The following is a 16,745-nucleotide window of genomic DNA, read 5'->3' on the forward strand; positions in this document are numbered from 1 at the left end:
TTAAATTTTTCATACCGCCAAACATGATTTTTTATTTCAGCAGCTAGGCAAGATTTTATGGGCTCAAAAAATCGTTTATTGTTTTTTAAATATGTTATGATGCTTTTGAGTGAAATACGTGGACTTTTAGAGGGGTTTTAGACCCGTTGAACACTCAAAAAGTCGACATTTATAAATTATTTATTTATTTATTTCAGCTTCCGGTTAACTTCTGATTGTTTGTAAAAATAGTTTCGATTTTTTAAAGTGTATTGTGTTCGTGAGAAATGAGATTTGTGGATTTTGGAATGTATTATTTTATCGCGTTTGTTCGAACACTTTTTCATATAGTTATTTAAATATAGCTTTATTATTACTGAAGCTTGGAATATTTTTATATGTCCAGAATTAATTTAAAATTATGCCCTTTCATAATATGTAAAGCATTCCGGCCTAGCTCCATTTTTGCGAGGGGTCATTTTCAAAATCATTTGCGCAACGTAAATATGGCGGACGTGACGTCATCAGCCGCCTTCATCCGGGGACCGAGACCCTGGACCTTCCCTCCTCCCAGTGCCCTTCCATTAGTATTTAGTGTTATTTCCTATATTTTCCAGCTGTTTTCATGCATAGAGAAGAATAGAAAGAGGAGGAAAGAAGGAGGAGGAAGAAGAGGGAAGGGAAGGAGGAAGAGGAGAAGGAAAAGAAGAAATATTAAGAAAAGATTTTCACTGAATTTCCAGCGTTTTAAAGGTAAGCAAACGTAGTAGTAGTAGCAGTAGTAGTAGTAGTGGTGGTGGTGGTGGTGGTGGTGATGTGGCAGCCTTGTAATATAAGATGAAGTGTTTTGAGTTAAATACGCAATTTTTTTTTCTAGGCATTTTGGAATAGAAGTGAGAGTTTTTGGTGTTTTGAAAGGGAATAGTCGTGCTTTCAGTGTTTTTTTAAGTGAATTCTTCGTTTCTGTGGCGTTTTAAAAAGGCAGGGGATGTTTTTTTTATATATTTTTTTTATTTTTTGTGTTTTTTTTAGATTTTGGTGTTTTTCAAGTTTGTTTGGGTAGAAATTGTTGTTTTTTCGCTGTCCTTGGGTAGGTGTGTGTCTCTTCTGGGGTGTTTTGAAAGGAAATTAAGTGTTATTTAAGTGTTTTTTGGCTAGAAATGTGTGTTTTTTGGGTGTTTTGAAAGGAAATTAAGTGTTATTCGATGTTTTTTTTGCAAGAAATGAGTGCTTTTGGGGTGTTTTGAAAGGAAATTAAGTGTTATTTAAGTGTTTTTTGGGTTTCTAGGTGTTTTTGGGAGTAAAATTGTGTTTCTAGGTGTTTCTAGGTGTTTCTGGTGTGTATGTGTGTGTGTGTGTGTGTGTGTGTGTGTTGCCTTGTCTTTCGTTGTACAGATGCTTATACAGTGTGTGTGTGTGTGTGTGTGTGTGTGTGTGTGTGTGTGTGTGTGTGTGTGTTGCCTTGTCTTTCGTTGTACAGATGGTGATGCAGTGTGTGTGTGTGTGTGTGTGTGTGTTGCCTTGTCTTTCGTTGTACAGATGGTGATGCAGTGTGTGTGTGTGTGTGTGTGTGTGTGTGTGTGTGTTGCCTTGAATTTCGTTGTACAGATGGTGATGCAGTGTGTGTGTGTGTGTGTGTGTGTGTGTGTGTGTGTGTGTGTGTTGCCTTGTCTTTCGTTGTACAGATGCTTATGCAGTGTGTGTGTGTGTGTGTGTGTGTGTGTGTTGCCTTGTCTTTCGTTGTACAGATGCTTATGCAGTGTGTGTGTGTGTGTGTGTGTGTTGAAAATGTTCGCAAGATGATATATAAATCTTTCATTTAAAACCACAAAATGGTGAGTAATGTTGAGAAGGAAGAAGAAAGGAAGATTATGAGGAAGAAGAGGAGGAAGAAGAGGAGGAATAGGATTTAAATGAAGGAAAATAACAGGGACAAAGTTTTAAATCATATTATTCGTTATTTCTTTCTTTATTCAGTATTTCCTTATTCCTTTCTTTATTTTCGTTTACTTCCTCCTCTTATCCCTTTTCTGCCAGAGGAGGAAGGGGAAGAAAGGAGGATGAGGGTGAGGAAGACGAGGAAGAGGAAGAGGATTAAATTTCTTTCATCTTTCTTAGACAGTCCTCAGGATGTCAACATTGTATAATGGTACAGTGTTGAGACAGGGACGGTCGCGTTATAATTCACTAATTGAGGTTACTTTTGATAAATAAACAACTAGTACGGAGTCTTTTAAGTATTTTACATTATCTTATACCGGAAAATATTAAGGAAAAGTGGCGTAAATAAGAAAAAAAAGGCAAAGATTAGAGATGTGGGATTTTATAACTTGTGGTATCTTAAAATACTAGTATAAGATAAACCCTATGCAAAACGAATAATATAACCTTTATTAATCATCATAACCTAGAAAACCGATAAATATATATATAAAAACCAGTGTAATTAGTAAAAAACAAAAAAACTGTCCCTGGGAAGTGAGACGGCCCACAGAGTCGCGCCAAAAACGTGGATCTACAGGCCAGGCATCTTATGTTTAACCAGGTGTACAAGGTGCTGGCTTTCAAGGGCTCCTCCACACCTACAGACACACGCACACACCACCAGATACAGGAAGGTGAGTGCCTGAGATGGTGTTGAGTGAGATATGATACTTATTTACTTGAGAAATGGTGTTGCTTTGTTGATGGCGCCACACAACGCCAGTAAGATATTTCAGACCACTTAAATTGCTTCCCTGTGCAGCCAGTGACGCCTCTCCCTAGTTAAATGTGTGTGTGTGCGTGTGTGTGTATGTGTGAGTGCGAGAGAGAGAGAGAGAGAGAGAGGTCACTGTTATCATTATTTTCATTATTACACACAATTTAAGGGTTGACCTGGCCCCCCTCCCTTCACCAGGCCACCCCCCCCTTACACTCTCTGTTCAGGTGACCTAATGTGACCTAGCCTTGACACCTGCACCTCCACGTGTCAGCTGGGCACTTGTACACTCCACAGTTCTAGGTGAAGACACTGTTGGGTCACTGTTGGGTCACTGTGGGTCAATGTGGGTCACTGTGGGTCACTGTTGGTCACGGTGGGTCAATGTGGGTCACTGTGGGTCACTGTTGGGTCATAGGTCACTTGTCCTTCATGCATAAAAGGTGTCTTGTTTATGTTTGTGTCAGGTCGCAGTGTGGTGGCCCTGTGTGACCCTTGTACTAGAGGTCATGGTGACTGGTTGGGGTCATCAGTTTTTATGTGGTTGTTGTTGTTGTTGTTGTTGTTGTTTTCTTATTTTTTGATCATATTTATTTACTTATTTATTTATTTATTTATTTATGTACTGTGCTTGGAATGTAATGAACCTACTACTACTACTACTACTACTACTACTACTACTACTACTACTACTACTACTACTACTACCACCACACCACCATAACCACACAACACTCCAATAGCACTTTCTCCTCCTCACCACCTGTTCTCTCACCTGCAGAATTAATTGATGAGCTACAGAACTACAGCATCGTTCAGGTGGCAGCCGGAGACCAGCACTCTCTTGCTCTCACCTCCTGGGGCCTGGTGAGAGAGAGAGAGAGAGAGAGAGAGAGAGAGAGAGAGCCTGTGATGTGTGTGTGTGTGTGTGTGTGTGTGAAAGAGTAGAAATAATTTTGTTGTTTGGCGTCAGGCCATAAACAGTGCACATGCGGGACTGAGTCACTCGGTAAACACAGTGCAGCGGGCCGCGGGTGGCGCCAAGCAGTGCGCTGTGGTGGCCAGGGGACAGAGTATGCCTTGTGCGGGAATTTTAATCGATTTTGTGAGTACACATTGATTTTTTATTGATTTTAAGGCTCAGGGAAAAATGTGCCGGATACTTGAAGCTGCCGGATACTGGAATGCCGGATGAGAGGGATTTTACTGTATATTCAAATTATTTCTCCTAGACAGGTTAGGTTCTCTCCCTCTCCCTCTCTCTCTAATCTCCCCTCTCACTCTCTCTCTCTCTCTTTAAAGTTATATTATATCTTAAGTTAAGTTGGGTTTTGTTAGATTAGGTCTTAGTTCTCTCACTCTCTCTCTCTCTCTCTCTCTCTCTCTCTCTCTCTCTCTCTCTCTCTCTCTCTCTCTCTCTCTCTCTCTCTCTCTCTCTCTCTCTCTCTCTCTCTCTCCTCTCCCTCTCCCTCTCCCTCCCTCCCACCTCTCCCTCTCTCCTCAGATCTACGCACGGGGTGACAATGGGTACGGTGAGCTTGGCGTCAACTCCTGCGACAGTCACACCGCCACACGCAAGCTTGTCAAGAGTCTGGCCAGGAAGGTGACAGTGCAGCTGGCCTGTGACGCCAACCACACCCTTGCCTTGACTGCTGGTGGGTGTCTGTATGTATGTATGTCTGTGTCTGTGTCTGTATATATGTGTGTGTGTGTGTGTGTGTGTGTTATCATCATTATTTATTTATTTTTTGCTTTTGTGTGTTTCAGATGGTGACAAAATACCTTGGGCCAGTTGGCACTTAGACACTGACAGGGGCCCCAGAAGGACCCTGCCCTGGTGACCTCCTTGGCTGGCACCCTCTTAGTCCTGCTGGCCGCTGCGGGTCACCACTCTGCTGCCGTGACCCAGGCCGGCTACCTGCTGTTGTGGGGGTCAAACAAGCAGGGTCAACTGGGCTATACTCCCAAGGGTGATCCTCTTGTTAGGTGTGTGTGTGTGTGTGTGTGTGTTTGGGTGGTGGGAGGAAGAGGAAGAGGAAGAAAAGTAGTAATAGTAGTAGTAGTAGTAGTAGTGGTGGTGTACATAAAGTATATTCTTTTATTTATAATCAAGAAAAACAAACTGAATAATGATAATAATAATAATAATGATGATGAATAATTCTAAACAAACATGAATTAAATTATATAAGCCTAAGACTAACCAATTTCTCTCTCTCTCTCTCTCTCTCTCTCTCTCTCTCTCTCTCTCTCTCTCTCTCTCTCTCTCTCTCTCTCTCTCTCTCTCTCTCTCTCTCTCTCTCTCTCTCTCTCTCTCTCTCTCTCTCTCTCTCTCTCTCTCTCTCAGTGACACCCCAGCGTTGGTGCCAAATTTTGCCTGTTATTCTGAACCAATTGGGTATGTGGCACTTGGGGAGAGCCACACAGCGGCACTCAACTCTTTAGGGAAGGTACGTATGTGTGTGTGTGTGTGTGTGTGTGTGTGTGTGTGTGTGTGTGTGTTTTTGTCAAGTATTTCTGTTCCTTCCTTCATTTGTTCTATTTTGTCCTTGTTCTTGTTGTCATTTTTCTTCTTCAGTGTTTAGATGTTGAGCAGGTGATGTGTTGCAGCTCCCTGGCTCGTCGAAAACCTGAATATTTCAATTTCCGAGCCACTGTGTGACCTGCAGCACCTCACTGCTTCACCCTTAGGGAGAACACATTAGGCCAGATGGTGATTATAACACTGCTCAGGTGACGTAGTTAAGCTTATCAGGTGAGAATTAAATATGCTGAACAGATGTTAAGCTATTTGTATGTCCAGGGGGAAATAATAAATAACCTAACCTAACCTAACCTAACTGATACTGGCCAAGATTAAGCTGCGTGAGTGATTAGACTGCAGGCAGCGTAAATAAGCTTGTTAGGTAGGAAACTGCATGTTTGTCCAGGTGATCTGACGTGTGACTAACTTATTGAGGTGAGAATTAAGGGAGAAGTCGAGATTATTTATTTATGAATACGCAAGACTGTGATAGATTGGTATGTCTGTGGCCGCTGCCTTGTGTTCCCTCGACTTGTTCGCTGTGGTAAGTGGTAATTGGCTTAAGTACCATTGCTCATTACTTTCATTCATTCATTATCTTTTTATGTACGTTTATATTTGTTGCACACACACACACACACACACACACACACACACACACACACACACACACACACACACACACACACACACACACACACACACACACACACACACACACACAAAACACACACACACACACACACACACACACACACACACACACACACACACACACACACACACACACACACACACACACACCTACCTTTAAGGGGAGGGCATACCTTAAAAATAACACTTTTCGACTAAGATTAAAATTAAGTTATTAAATATCATAGTCTCCCTTAATATATCTTACGTTTTCTATGAGCACCACAAGTTGATGCCATTCTTCCTCATATTTTTAAATCGCCTTTATTTACCATTATTAAAGGGCTTTAAATGCCCCGCGCGCCACGTGCTCGGTCACCTGGCTCACAAACTGTATTAAGTAGTAAGGCACACACACCAACACTTAGGAGGATCACACAAATACGCCCATTTCCACGCCCACACTCTCACACGTCCGCGCCCTCGCCCTCATGCCCTCGCCCTCACAGGTCCGCGTCCACGCCATCAAACGCCCACGTCCACGTACTCACAAGCCTGCGCCCACACACTCACGCCCGCGCCCACATACTCACACGTCCGCGCCCACACACTCACGCCCGCGTCCATGCCCTCAAACGCCTGCGTCCACGCACGCACTCACGCCCGCCTCCACGCACTCACGCCTGTGTCCACGCACGCACTCACGCCCGCGTCCACGCACGCATTCACGCCCGCGTCCGCGCACGCACTCACGCCCGCCTCCACGCACTCACACGCCCGCGGCCACGCACTCACGCCCGCGTCCACGCACGCACTCACGCCCGCCTCCACGCACTCACGCCCGCCTCTACGCACCCACGCCCGCCTCCACGCACTCGCGCCCGCGTCCACACACGCACTCACGCCCACCTCCACGCACTCACGCCCGTCTCCACGCACTCACGCCTGCGTCCACGCACGCACTCACGCCCGCGTCCACGCACGCACTCACGCCCACCTCCACGCACGCACTCACGCCCGTCTCCACGCACTCACGCCTGCGTCCACGCACGCACTCGCCCGCGTCCACGCACGCACTCACGCCCACCTCCACGCACGCACTCACGCCCGTCTCCACGCACTCACGCCTGCGTCCACGCACGCACTCACGCCCGCGTCCACGCACGCACTCACGCCCACCTCCACGCACGCACTCACGCCCGTCTCCACGCACTCACGTCTGCGTCCACGCACGCACTCACGCCCGCGTCCACGCACGCACTCACGCCCACCTCCACGCACGCACTCACGCCCGCCTCCACGCACTCACGTCTGCGTCCACGCACGCACTCACGCCCGCGTCCACGCACGCACTCACGCCCACCTCCACGCACGCACTCACGCCCGTCTCCACGCACTCACGCCCGCGTCCACGCACGCACTCACGCCCGCGTCCACGCACGCACTCACGCCCACCTCCACGCACGCACTCACGCCCGCCTCCACGCACTCACGCCTGCGTCCACGCACGCACTCACGCCCGCGTCCACGCACGCACTCACGCCCACCTCCACGCACGCACTCACGCCCACCTCCACGCACGCACTCACGCCCGCCTCCATGCACTCACACGCCTGCCTCCATGCACTCACACGCCCGCCTCCATGCACTCACACGCCCGCGTCCACGCCCTCAAACGCCCGCGCCCACACACACACACAAGCCCGCTCCCACACATACACTTACGCCCGCGCCCACACATACACTTACGCCCGCGCCCACACACTCACGCCCGCTCCCACACACTCACACGCACATAAACACGAATTCATTCAACCATTAGAATGCTCATGCACTCAAAAATCTGGTGACGACACACTCAAAAATCTGGAGACACTCAAAAAGACACAACTCCTCACACACACACACACACACACACACACACACATTAACCTTCTAAATTTACATTAAACTTGTCTATTAATGCTTTGTTGTATTAAACCAGATTTTTCTTTTATTTTTTTTTATCAATTCAGCTCGAAGTTGGATTTCTAATACTTATTTTCCTAATTTGTTATTCATGTGATATGTATATTTTTTTTTTCTTGTACTGTTTTATTTCCTCATATATTTTTCTAAAGTGGGTTTCAAAAACGTATCTCTGGAACCATAAACTGACTTTGAATAGCAATAATAAACTTCGAAGGTGTGAGCAGAAAGTTTTAAATTATTATTATTTTCAAATTGTAAGTTATTCATAAGTTTATCCTCGAGATTATATTTTCACTTCTCCAGGATCAAGCTGATTCTTTCCTCGCCTCTCCTGTCTTTCCTACTCACAATGTCGCTACCCTTCTGCAATATTAAATTTGATTACAACTATAGATTTCGTGTGCTTTACATTTATAGGGGTGACTTGACAAAGGCTCTCTCTCTCTCCCACAGCCTCTCCCTTGGCCAAGTCAGCACCGAGGCAGAGTTGATTGATATACAGGTGTGAATTCAGCTGCCTCTTCGCTGTTCCCGTTGCCAGGATACCATGTGATCGAGGCAGTGTTGGGGAAGGTGAAATTATCCATCAGGTTCGTCTTTTAAACTTCTAATATGTATATAATGTCGTGCTATTGAAATTTATGATGCCGTGCGAATTTCAATCATCCTTCAAATATAATTGGGAAGTATTTATTTAAGGCACATTTTTCAGTTTCTTGTCTGTCATACTGCTATGCTTTTCAAATTTCCTTTCTTGAATGTGACTGAATTTTTGACGCAATTCACAAAATATCGACACATTTCTTGCATAGTGCATTGTACTTTTCAAACTTGCCCGGTTTTTTCGTATCATGTTTGTCCAGTCATAGTCTTTTAGGCAACCAATCCCCAAACATCTCATACTAAGAATCTCGGCACCTTTTCCACGCCTCATTCTTTTCAAAGGTTGTTTTGTAATGAATCAATTATCAAACATTAAGAATCTCAGCACATACAAGCTTCATGTGTCTAGGAACTAATGGTCTGTTTCCCTTGCAGGTGTGACGTGTGCTGCTTCACTCCATCCCATGAACAGTTGCCCACAGGAATCTCTACCACATCAGGCCTGACATACTCATTGCAATCAGGGAGTCGAGTTTCATCAGGAAGAGAGGCTGTGTCACTACCTGTAAGCCTGACGAGGTGTTTAATCAGGAAGAGGGGCCGAGTCTTGCTACCTGTAAGCCTGACAAGAGGAGTCAAGGAATTTTTCATTGCAATCAAGGAAGAGTCAAGTTGTAAGAAGATTGTAAGGCAAGAATTTTAAGCAGGAATAATTGTCAAGCAGTTAACAGCAGGAAGAATGCAGCGAGAAAAGGGTACAAGAGTTTTCAAGTAAGAAGATTGTAAGGCAAGAATTTTAAGCAGGAAAAAGTAAGGTAAGAATTTTAAGGAATAATTGTCAAGCAGTTAACAGCAGGAAGAATGCAGCGAGAAAAGGGTACAAGTTTTCAAGTTGTAACAAGATTGTAAGGCAAGAATTTTAAGCAGGAAAAATAGTCAAGCAGTTTAGCAGCAGGAAGAGTCCCTTCAAGCTGTTGGTGGGAGTGACAAGCATCCTTCAGGACTTGCAAAGGCTGAAGTCCTCAACACTAGTCTCACTCAAGTTGACACAGGAGCTCTCTGACACAAGGAAAACAAATCATTTATCCTATTGTGTATTTATTAAACTTTTGTGATTAAACAATATATATATTATTATCTTGTACATACTTAGGGAATTATACTAACAAGTTGCAAATAAACAAGCTTTCTGGTGTAACAGTTCATGCCTCAGAAACTTTGGCAATGTGATTTAAACAAATATATTTAATCATCTTGTTCATACTTGTGGAATTATGTGGAATTATATACAAATCTTTTTACAAATTGCAAATAAGCTGCTTTCTGATGTAACCAGTTCATAGCCCTGATAAAAAAAAAAAAAAAAATGGAAGCAAAAAATACTAGTAACAATTGATCCTCTGGTCCAAAAAAAAAAAGCCAGGATTGGCCCATTTTTGGCTAAGTTTAAGGTAAAACTTGCACACAGAAGCCCTGTCCGAGCGACTCCGGTGTCGCTCGGACAGGGCTTGTGTGTGCAAGTTTCACTTTAAACTTGGCCAAAAATGGGCCAATCCTGGCTTTTTTTTTGACCAGAGGATGATCTATATTGTATCTATTGTTTTGGGTCCTATTTATTTTTTTATTTATTTACTTGGGGATGCATGAATTGTTTACCACCAATATATAAATTTAGTTTACCCAAGCACATTCCGTAATTTTATCAAACTATATAATTCACATGAGAATGATGCTCACAAATTTATTTATTGCCAAAGACACAAAGCAAAGCACCCTAGACTACTACACTGGAGACAGCTGGCAGATCTGGCTTGCAAGATTTACACTGAAGCAGGCAACACATCAGGCTGCACCACCAGGAAGAGAGGACACCCACCACTGGCTGCAGACACCTTCACATCAGCCCTGCAATGAGGCACCACCACTGGCTGCAGACACCTTCACATCAGGCCCTGCAATGAGGCACCACCAGGCAGGCACAGAGGACACCAAACACTGGCTGCAGACACCTTCACATCAGGCCCTGCAATGAGACACCACCATCACCACCAGCCTTGATTGCACAGACAGAAGACAAACCTCTGCAAATAAATACATAAATAATGCAACTTGGGTAAACTAGTTATGAAGAATGAGATTATTTCTGCATCACACACACACACACTAATTCCTCACTCATGCAAACTCTTATTCCCACAAACTTTTCACTCCCTCCCCTGGCCTAACAGGTGCCTCAGACAGTCCTTTAACACCCCACAACAATTTCACATCTATTTCTCTCCTATATCCATGAATTCCCCAAAATTAGTCTCATATTTAACCCAATACTTTCACATGCACATCGCAATAACAGAACTCTCCTCTTATTTCACAGTGATCATTGAAAATCATTCCTTCTCTCTCTCCATTAATACTTCACAACACACCTCACTGACAAGACTCACTCACACCTGTCAGGACTCACACTTAACAGGAGCTAACATCTGCTTATCCAGCCATCTGTTGCTCCTCTTACAGTCTTGTACCACTATTTTCAGTGTTACTGCTCTTGTAATCGTGGTTAAGTGCATGCCTCCCCTCCTCTGACTCCTTCAGAAAACGTTAATCTTATTCCTCTTATCCATACACAAACACACACACACACACACCCAACAATGCTATATACAGTTGAAATTCCCCTATCCAAAATTCCTGGGACCAAAATTGCTGCAGATTTCAAATTTTCCCAGTTTTTTTCTAAATATTTCTATATGAATTTATAAAATGGGACAGCTTGGGGTTGGCATCAAGCTTTACATATACTTTCAATGTGGCTTTACAATGGCCACACAGAATATTACAGTGCATGACAGCACACCCACAGAACAAAGGCTTCACTGCTCAAAAAAAGTAGCAAATTATCACCCATGGCAACTCTCGTGCCCTGGGGATGCCATGTTCAGCCCTTTAATCACAGAGAGACTGCCAGACATAGTGGAAGGGAAGGTCTCTCCTGTACTTCCCTGCCTGTCCCCCCCTTACTGCTACACTCTGATTTCACAGCTCACATTTAATTCTTGCATTATAACGGGTGCTGTCAAGCTTAACAAAGGGAAGAGTGCTGTGATAGGCCTTGTTTGAGAGGGCTTTGTAGTTGTGAGACTGGACGGGAGACAGCAAGATCAACGACAGCCATGACACAGATGGCCAGGGATGCACTGACACAAGGCACAGCTGTCACTCCGAAGAGGAAGAAAGGCTCTTGGTGAAAAAGGAAAGCAGATACAAGAATATTAAGCTGATGGGATGTATATATTGTAAAAACTGATTAGCTGCACCCTCTTTTAGTCAGAAGAAGCTTGCGAGTTGCAGGGTAGCAGAGAGACAGCTGTTCCAATCACTGAGCACCCTTTGCCAACTGTGTGACGGCTGCTTCCAATCTTACCAGCTTCCTTCCAGTCTGACAGTTACTGATCCCTTCTTGAACAACCACAATCACAACACTTATGAGAAGAATTAAATTGTAGCAAGGGAGAAGCAAGCAGATTAAGTTGTAGCAAGGGGGGAAACAAGCAGATTAAGTTGTAGCAAAGGGGAAACAAGGAAATTAAGTTGTAGCAAGGGGGGAAACAAGGAAATTAAGTTGTAGCAAGGGGGGGAAGAAGCAGATTAAGCTGTAACAAGGGGGAAACAAGCAAATTAAGTTGTAGCAAGGGGGGGAAGAAGCAGATTAAGCTGTAACAAGGGGGAAACAAGCAGGGCAGTGTGTGAAAGACATCTCCCACTAAGCTTGACTTATTGTCAGTGTCAAGGATTCAAAAATTGAGCATAGCATCTTGAGAGCACACAAGTCAGAGATATGGGACCTCAACAGTACAAATAACACAATATTCACCTGACTGTTGGTTCCTGAAAGACTCCAGTGAGGTGTGACTGTTGCTCCTCATTAACGGAAGTCTCCCAAGGCCTCTTCCGCTTGCTATCCACAGTACCACCTGAGGGAAACACACACACACAATCAACACTGCAGCATTACACAGCATGGGAGGCACGACAGGGCACACTGATATGCACATTCTAGAAAGGAAAAGAACTAAAGGAGTAGACTGCCATTTCTACACAGTAAATGTTGGTCTGGCAGTCAGGCAAGATGTGAGTAGTAGTAGTAGTAGTAGTAGTAGTAGTAGTAGTAGTAGTAGTAGTAGTAGTAGTAGTAGTAGTAGTAGTAGTAGTAGTAGTAGTAGTAGTAGTAGTAGTTTTAATCCCTCAAACAACAGTCCTATTGCTTTAATTTCCTGCCTATCTAAAGTTTTTGAATCTATCCTCAACAGGAAGATTCTTAAACATCTATCACTTGACAACCTTCTATCTGATCGCCAGTATGGATTCCGTCAAGGCCGCTCTACTGGTGATCTTCTGGCTTTCCTTACTGAGTCTTGGTCATCCTCTTTTAGAGATTTTGGTGAAACTTTTGCTGTTGCCTTGGACATATCAAAAGCTTTTGATAGAGTCTGGCACAAAGCTTTGATTTCCAAACTACCCTCCTACAGTTTCTATCCTTCTCTCTGTAACTTCATCTCAAGTTTCCTTTCTGACCATTCTATTGCTGCTGTGGTAGACGGTCACTGTTCTTCTGCTAAATCTATTAACAGTGGTGTTCCTCAGGGTTCTGTCCTGTCACCCACTCTCTTATTATTCATTAATGATCTTCTAACCCATACTTCTTGTCCTATCCACTCCTACGCTGATGACATCACCCTGCACTTTTCCATGTCTTTTCATAGACATCCAACCCTTCAGGAAGTAAACAGTTCACACAGGGAAGCCACAGAACGCCTCACTTCTCATCTCTCTAAAATTTCTGATTGGGGCAGAGCAAACTTGGTATTGTTCAGTGCATCAAAAACTCAATTCCTCCATCTATCAACTCAACACAGTCTTCCAAACTATCCCCTCTTCTTCAATGACACTCAACTGTCCCCTCTTCTACACTGAACATCCTTGGTCTGTCCTTTACTTATGATCTAAACTAGAAACTTCACATTTCATCTCTAGCTAAAACAGCTTCTGTGAAGTTAGGCGTTCTGAGACGTCTCCACCAGTTTTTCTCACCCCCAGCTGATGACTCTGTACAAGGGCCTTATCCGTCCATGTATGGCAATCCATGTATGAAGAGTTATAAGGAAAGAACTTACTTATTAATGGTTACACTTGCAATAACACAATACCATGCCCAACACCTCACAGTCACTTGATCGAAGCCAACACCTCACAGTCACTTGATCGAAGCCAACACCTCACAGTCACTTGATCGAAGCCAACACCTCACAGTCACTTGATTGAAGGCAACACCTCACAGTCACTTGATTGAAGGCAACACCTCACAGTCACTTTATTGAAGCCAACACCTCACAGTCACTTGATTGAAGGCAACACCTCACAGTCACTTTATTGAAGCCAACACCTCACAGTCACTTGATTGAAGGCAACACCTCACAGTCACTTTATTGAAGCCAACACCTCACAGTCACTTGATTGAAGGCAACACCTCACAGTCACTTTATTGAAGCCAACACCTCACAGTCACTTGATTGAAGGCAACACCTCACAGTCACTTTATTGAAGCCAACACCTCACAGTCACTTGATTGAAGGCAACACCTCACAGTCACTTTATTGAAGCCAACACCTCACAGTCACTTGATTGAAGCCACTCACTAGCTGACCAACTCATCTCAGCTTCAAGGCAACTCAATCTGGAAATAACAGACAATGGAAACAGGTGGGGCTTTTAATCTTCAAGGGACACGTTAAAAATCCTTTGTCAAACCAACAGTAGTGAATAATTCAGTCCCAGATTGTTAGAGAAATGCAAGTCAAAACAGTGAAGTGTAAACAGCAGGTAATTGTTGGTGTCATTGTGCCTGCCATTCAGTGGAAGGAGAGATAAATAAGTTGTCAATGTCCCTTCTACACAAATAAAAAAAACAGTACATTTATGCACACTGCTGCTAATCAATTTATTCTCCCTCAGCAACACTGCATTATATTCAACACCTGCTCACTAACTACTGTCTGTAAGTGAATCACTGAAACTACACACATCACTATTATCATTCTCTCTCTTTCTCTCTCTCTCTTTCTCTTTCAGAAGTATTTATACAACACAGTAAGTACTAGTAACACCTTGACTTGTTCTGCTTTGATCAATTGTTACGTGATACTGCCTCCACTATTTCAGCTTTTACTGTGTGGGTGAACAGTGGATCTTCCTGAGGCAGTGGTGGAGCAGGTGTTTCACTCTTGACACTGTGGGAGCAAAGATTGTCTTCCTTGCGATATACTACACAGTCAATGTATTGCCTCCACACACAGCAACACTGTTCTTCTGTTCCTCCAAACTTTGAGTTTCCTCACTACAGAATCCTTCAGAATAAACTCCAAGATTTGCTGAGGTGTTCCCACAAGGATCTTCCTTGGCTTTGTCAGCTTGCAGTCTCTCAAGGGCCTCAGTCAAGATTGTCCTCCAGGCCTGGCCACATGCTGCCTGTCTCCAAGGACACACCTACTCATTTCACTGATATAAGCAACCTTTTCAAAGCCCATCAGAGCATTTTCCATTTCTGACAACAAGCAATATTTAGTGGGCTCCTAAACACACACACACACACACACACACACACACACACACACACACACACACACACACACACACACACACACACACACCGTCTTGACCTCATACAGGCAGGACGTGTGACCTTGGCGCTCTCGAGCAGCCTCGGCCAACTTGTTGGCCTTCCCCGTCCCCTAGTGATAGTGACCTCAGTTTGTTTTGTTTTTTTACTTTTCTGTTTTCAACTTTTAGCGTTTAGTTTGAGGCTCGATCTGGTGGGATTGTTTTTTTAGTGAACACTTGTAGCGAATGCGTGTGATACATAAAGAAAAATGAGTGCTTCAGTGCAAACATACGAACGCAATTACCTCCTGCGTCGTAGACGAGGATCTGGGTACCCGCCACCCAACGTGATACAGTGCCTTAAGTCCTTAAAACTATTTCGAAACCGTGGATCGAGAGGAGGCAAAAGTGTGGTGCGTCCCATCAAGGTAGTGACCTCCAGTGCCAGAGACGACCGCAGGGTGGAGAAGAGGGAATACAAACACTTTGAGGTGCCGAGAACGTGGTATAGTCTTCCCTCACTCCTCTTATTTAATGCAACGTCTCTGGCCAACAAGATGGACGAAGTGATTGTGACGGTGAGATCTACTTGTGCGGACATTGTGGCGGTTACTGAGGCGTGGCAGATTGTTCCTGAGGTGTGCACGATGCAGGACTACCAGCTCTTCCATCACCTCAGGTCAGGGCGCAGGGGGGGGGGAGTGGCCGTCTTCTGCCGCTCTGCCCTCAGCCCCTCACACCTCCCTGTCGATATTCCTGCCGGTGTGGAGGCCCTGTGGGTGAGAGTCACGCCCCCCTCCCATCCCAACAACACGGCCTCCATCATAGTCTACGTCGTGTACCACCCCCCACGAGCCGCCACTGCACAGTTGCTCACCGCTCACATCATCAACACTGCTGATGCCCTGAGGGTGAGGTATCCTGCTGCCAAGCTGGTCATCTGTGGGGACTTTAACAGATTAGATATCAACGATATCCTACACCAGCTACACCTCACCCAGGTCGTGGACTTCCCCACCCACCAGCAAGCCATCCTCGACCTTATCCTCACAGACCTGGGCCAGCAGTACTCGCCACCCAAGCCGCTGCCTCCCATGGGACGGAGCACCCACCTCTCCATACTGTGGTCACCCACACCCACCACCTCGACCCCCCGGTCAGCTGTCACCAGGACCCACCGCCCCATGCCTGACTCAGCCATGAGGGAGTTTGGGCAGTGGGTGACACAACACCCGTGGACCGAGGTGCTGGATGAGGAGGACGTCCACTTAAAATGGCAAAACTACGTCGCCACTACTACAGCAGCCTTCCACCACTACTTCCCAGCCAAGAGCGTCACAACGCACCCGTCTGATGCTCCCTGGATGACGCCCCGCATTAAAAGACTCATGCGTCAGCGGACCTGGGCGTTCCACTCCTGCCCGGTCCTTTACAGGAAACTAAGAAACAGAGTAATCAGGGAGATTAAGAATGCAAAGGCAAGCTATTACCCAGACAAGATACACCACCTCAAGCTGACCAACAACAGACAGTGGTACGCTAAGATCAAAGCTTTGTGTGGCTTACAAAAGCACACTTCATCCCTTCCTTGCACCTCACACCTTCCTGCTAATCTCGCGGCTCAGGAGATGAACGATCACTTTGCTGCTATCTGTCAAACCTTTCCTCCCCTCCACA

The 16,745-nt window shown here is 45.0% G+C and overlaps 2 protein-coding genes across 10 annotated transcripts in view; one reads left to right on the forward strand and one right to left on the reverse strand.

The window, feature by feature from the left end:
- The first annotated feature begins 470 nt into the window (after positions 1-470).
- On the forward strand, positions 471-9,534 carry LOC135112211 (probable E3 ubiquitin-protein ligase HERC4). 4 transcript variants are annotated; one of them, XM_064026418.1, is made up of 8 exons: positions 517-732; positions 2,459-2,597; positions 3,462-3,547; positions 4,185-4,335; positions 4,448-4,666; positions 5,028-5,130; positions 8,262-8,398; positions 8,847-9,534. In XM_064026418.1, exons 2-5 carry the CDS (start codon positions 2,513-2,515, stop codon positions 4,519-4,521), a joined length of 396 nt encoding a protein of 131 aa, XP_063882488.1. In that variant the 5' UTR covers positions 517-732; positions 2,459-2,512; the 3' UTR covers positions 4,522-4,666; positions 5,028-5,130; positions 8,262-8,398; positions 8,847-9,534. The 4 variants fall into 4 exon arrangements, with proteins under 4 accessions (XP_063882484.1, XP_063882488.1, XP_063882486.1 ...); XM_064026416.1 differs by having other exon boundaries at positions 518-732; positions 2,017-2,597; XM_064026414.1 differs by lacking the exon at positions 2,459-2,597 and having other exon boundaries at positions 471-732.
- The window catches only part of LOC135112212 (uncharacterized), a 28,795-nt gene continuing 21,542 nt past the window's right edge, over positions 9,493-16,745 (reverse strand). For 4 of the 6 annotated variants that reach the window (XR_010274146.1, XR_010274145.1, XR_010274144.1 and 1 more), the window contains exon 5: positions 12,551-14,145. The gene's annotated coding sequence lies outside the window, so the exon portion shown is untranslated. Of the gene's footprint in view, positions 10,435-12,285; positions 12,386-12,550; positions 14,146-16,745 lie in introns of those variants that run through there. The other 2 variants (XR_010274138.1, XR_010274140.1) reach the window with 2 other exon arrangements.

This window comes from Scylla paramamosain, chromosome 23 (assembly GCF_035594125.1).
Source record: "Scylla paramamosain isolate STU-SP2022 chromosome 23, ASM3559412v1, whole genome shotgun sequence".
Taxonomy (NCBI): domain Eukaryota; kingdom Metazoa; phylum Arthropoda; class Malacostraca; order Decapoda; family Portunidae; genus Scylla; species Scylla paramamosain.

Coding starts and splice junctions, on each gene's coding strand:
- LOC135112211 (XM_064026414.1), top strand. CDS start 486: ATGGCGGACGTGACGTCATCAGCCGCCTTCATCCGGGGACCGAGACCC. Junction 3,548..4,184: donor CTCTCACCTCCTGGGGCCTG/GTGAGAGAGAGA, acceptor CTCTCTCCTCAG/ATCTACGCACGGGGTGACAA. Junction 4,336..4,447: donor CACCCTTGCCTTGACTGCTG/GTGGGTGTCTGT, acceptor TGTGTGTTTCAG/ATGGTGACAAAATACCTTGG.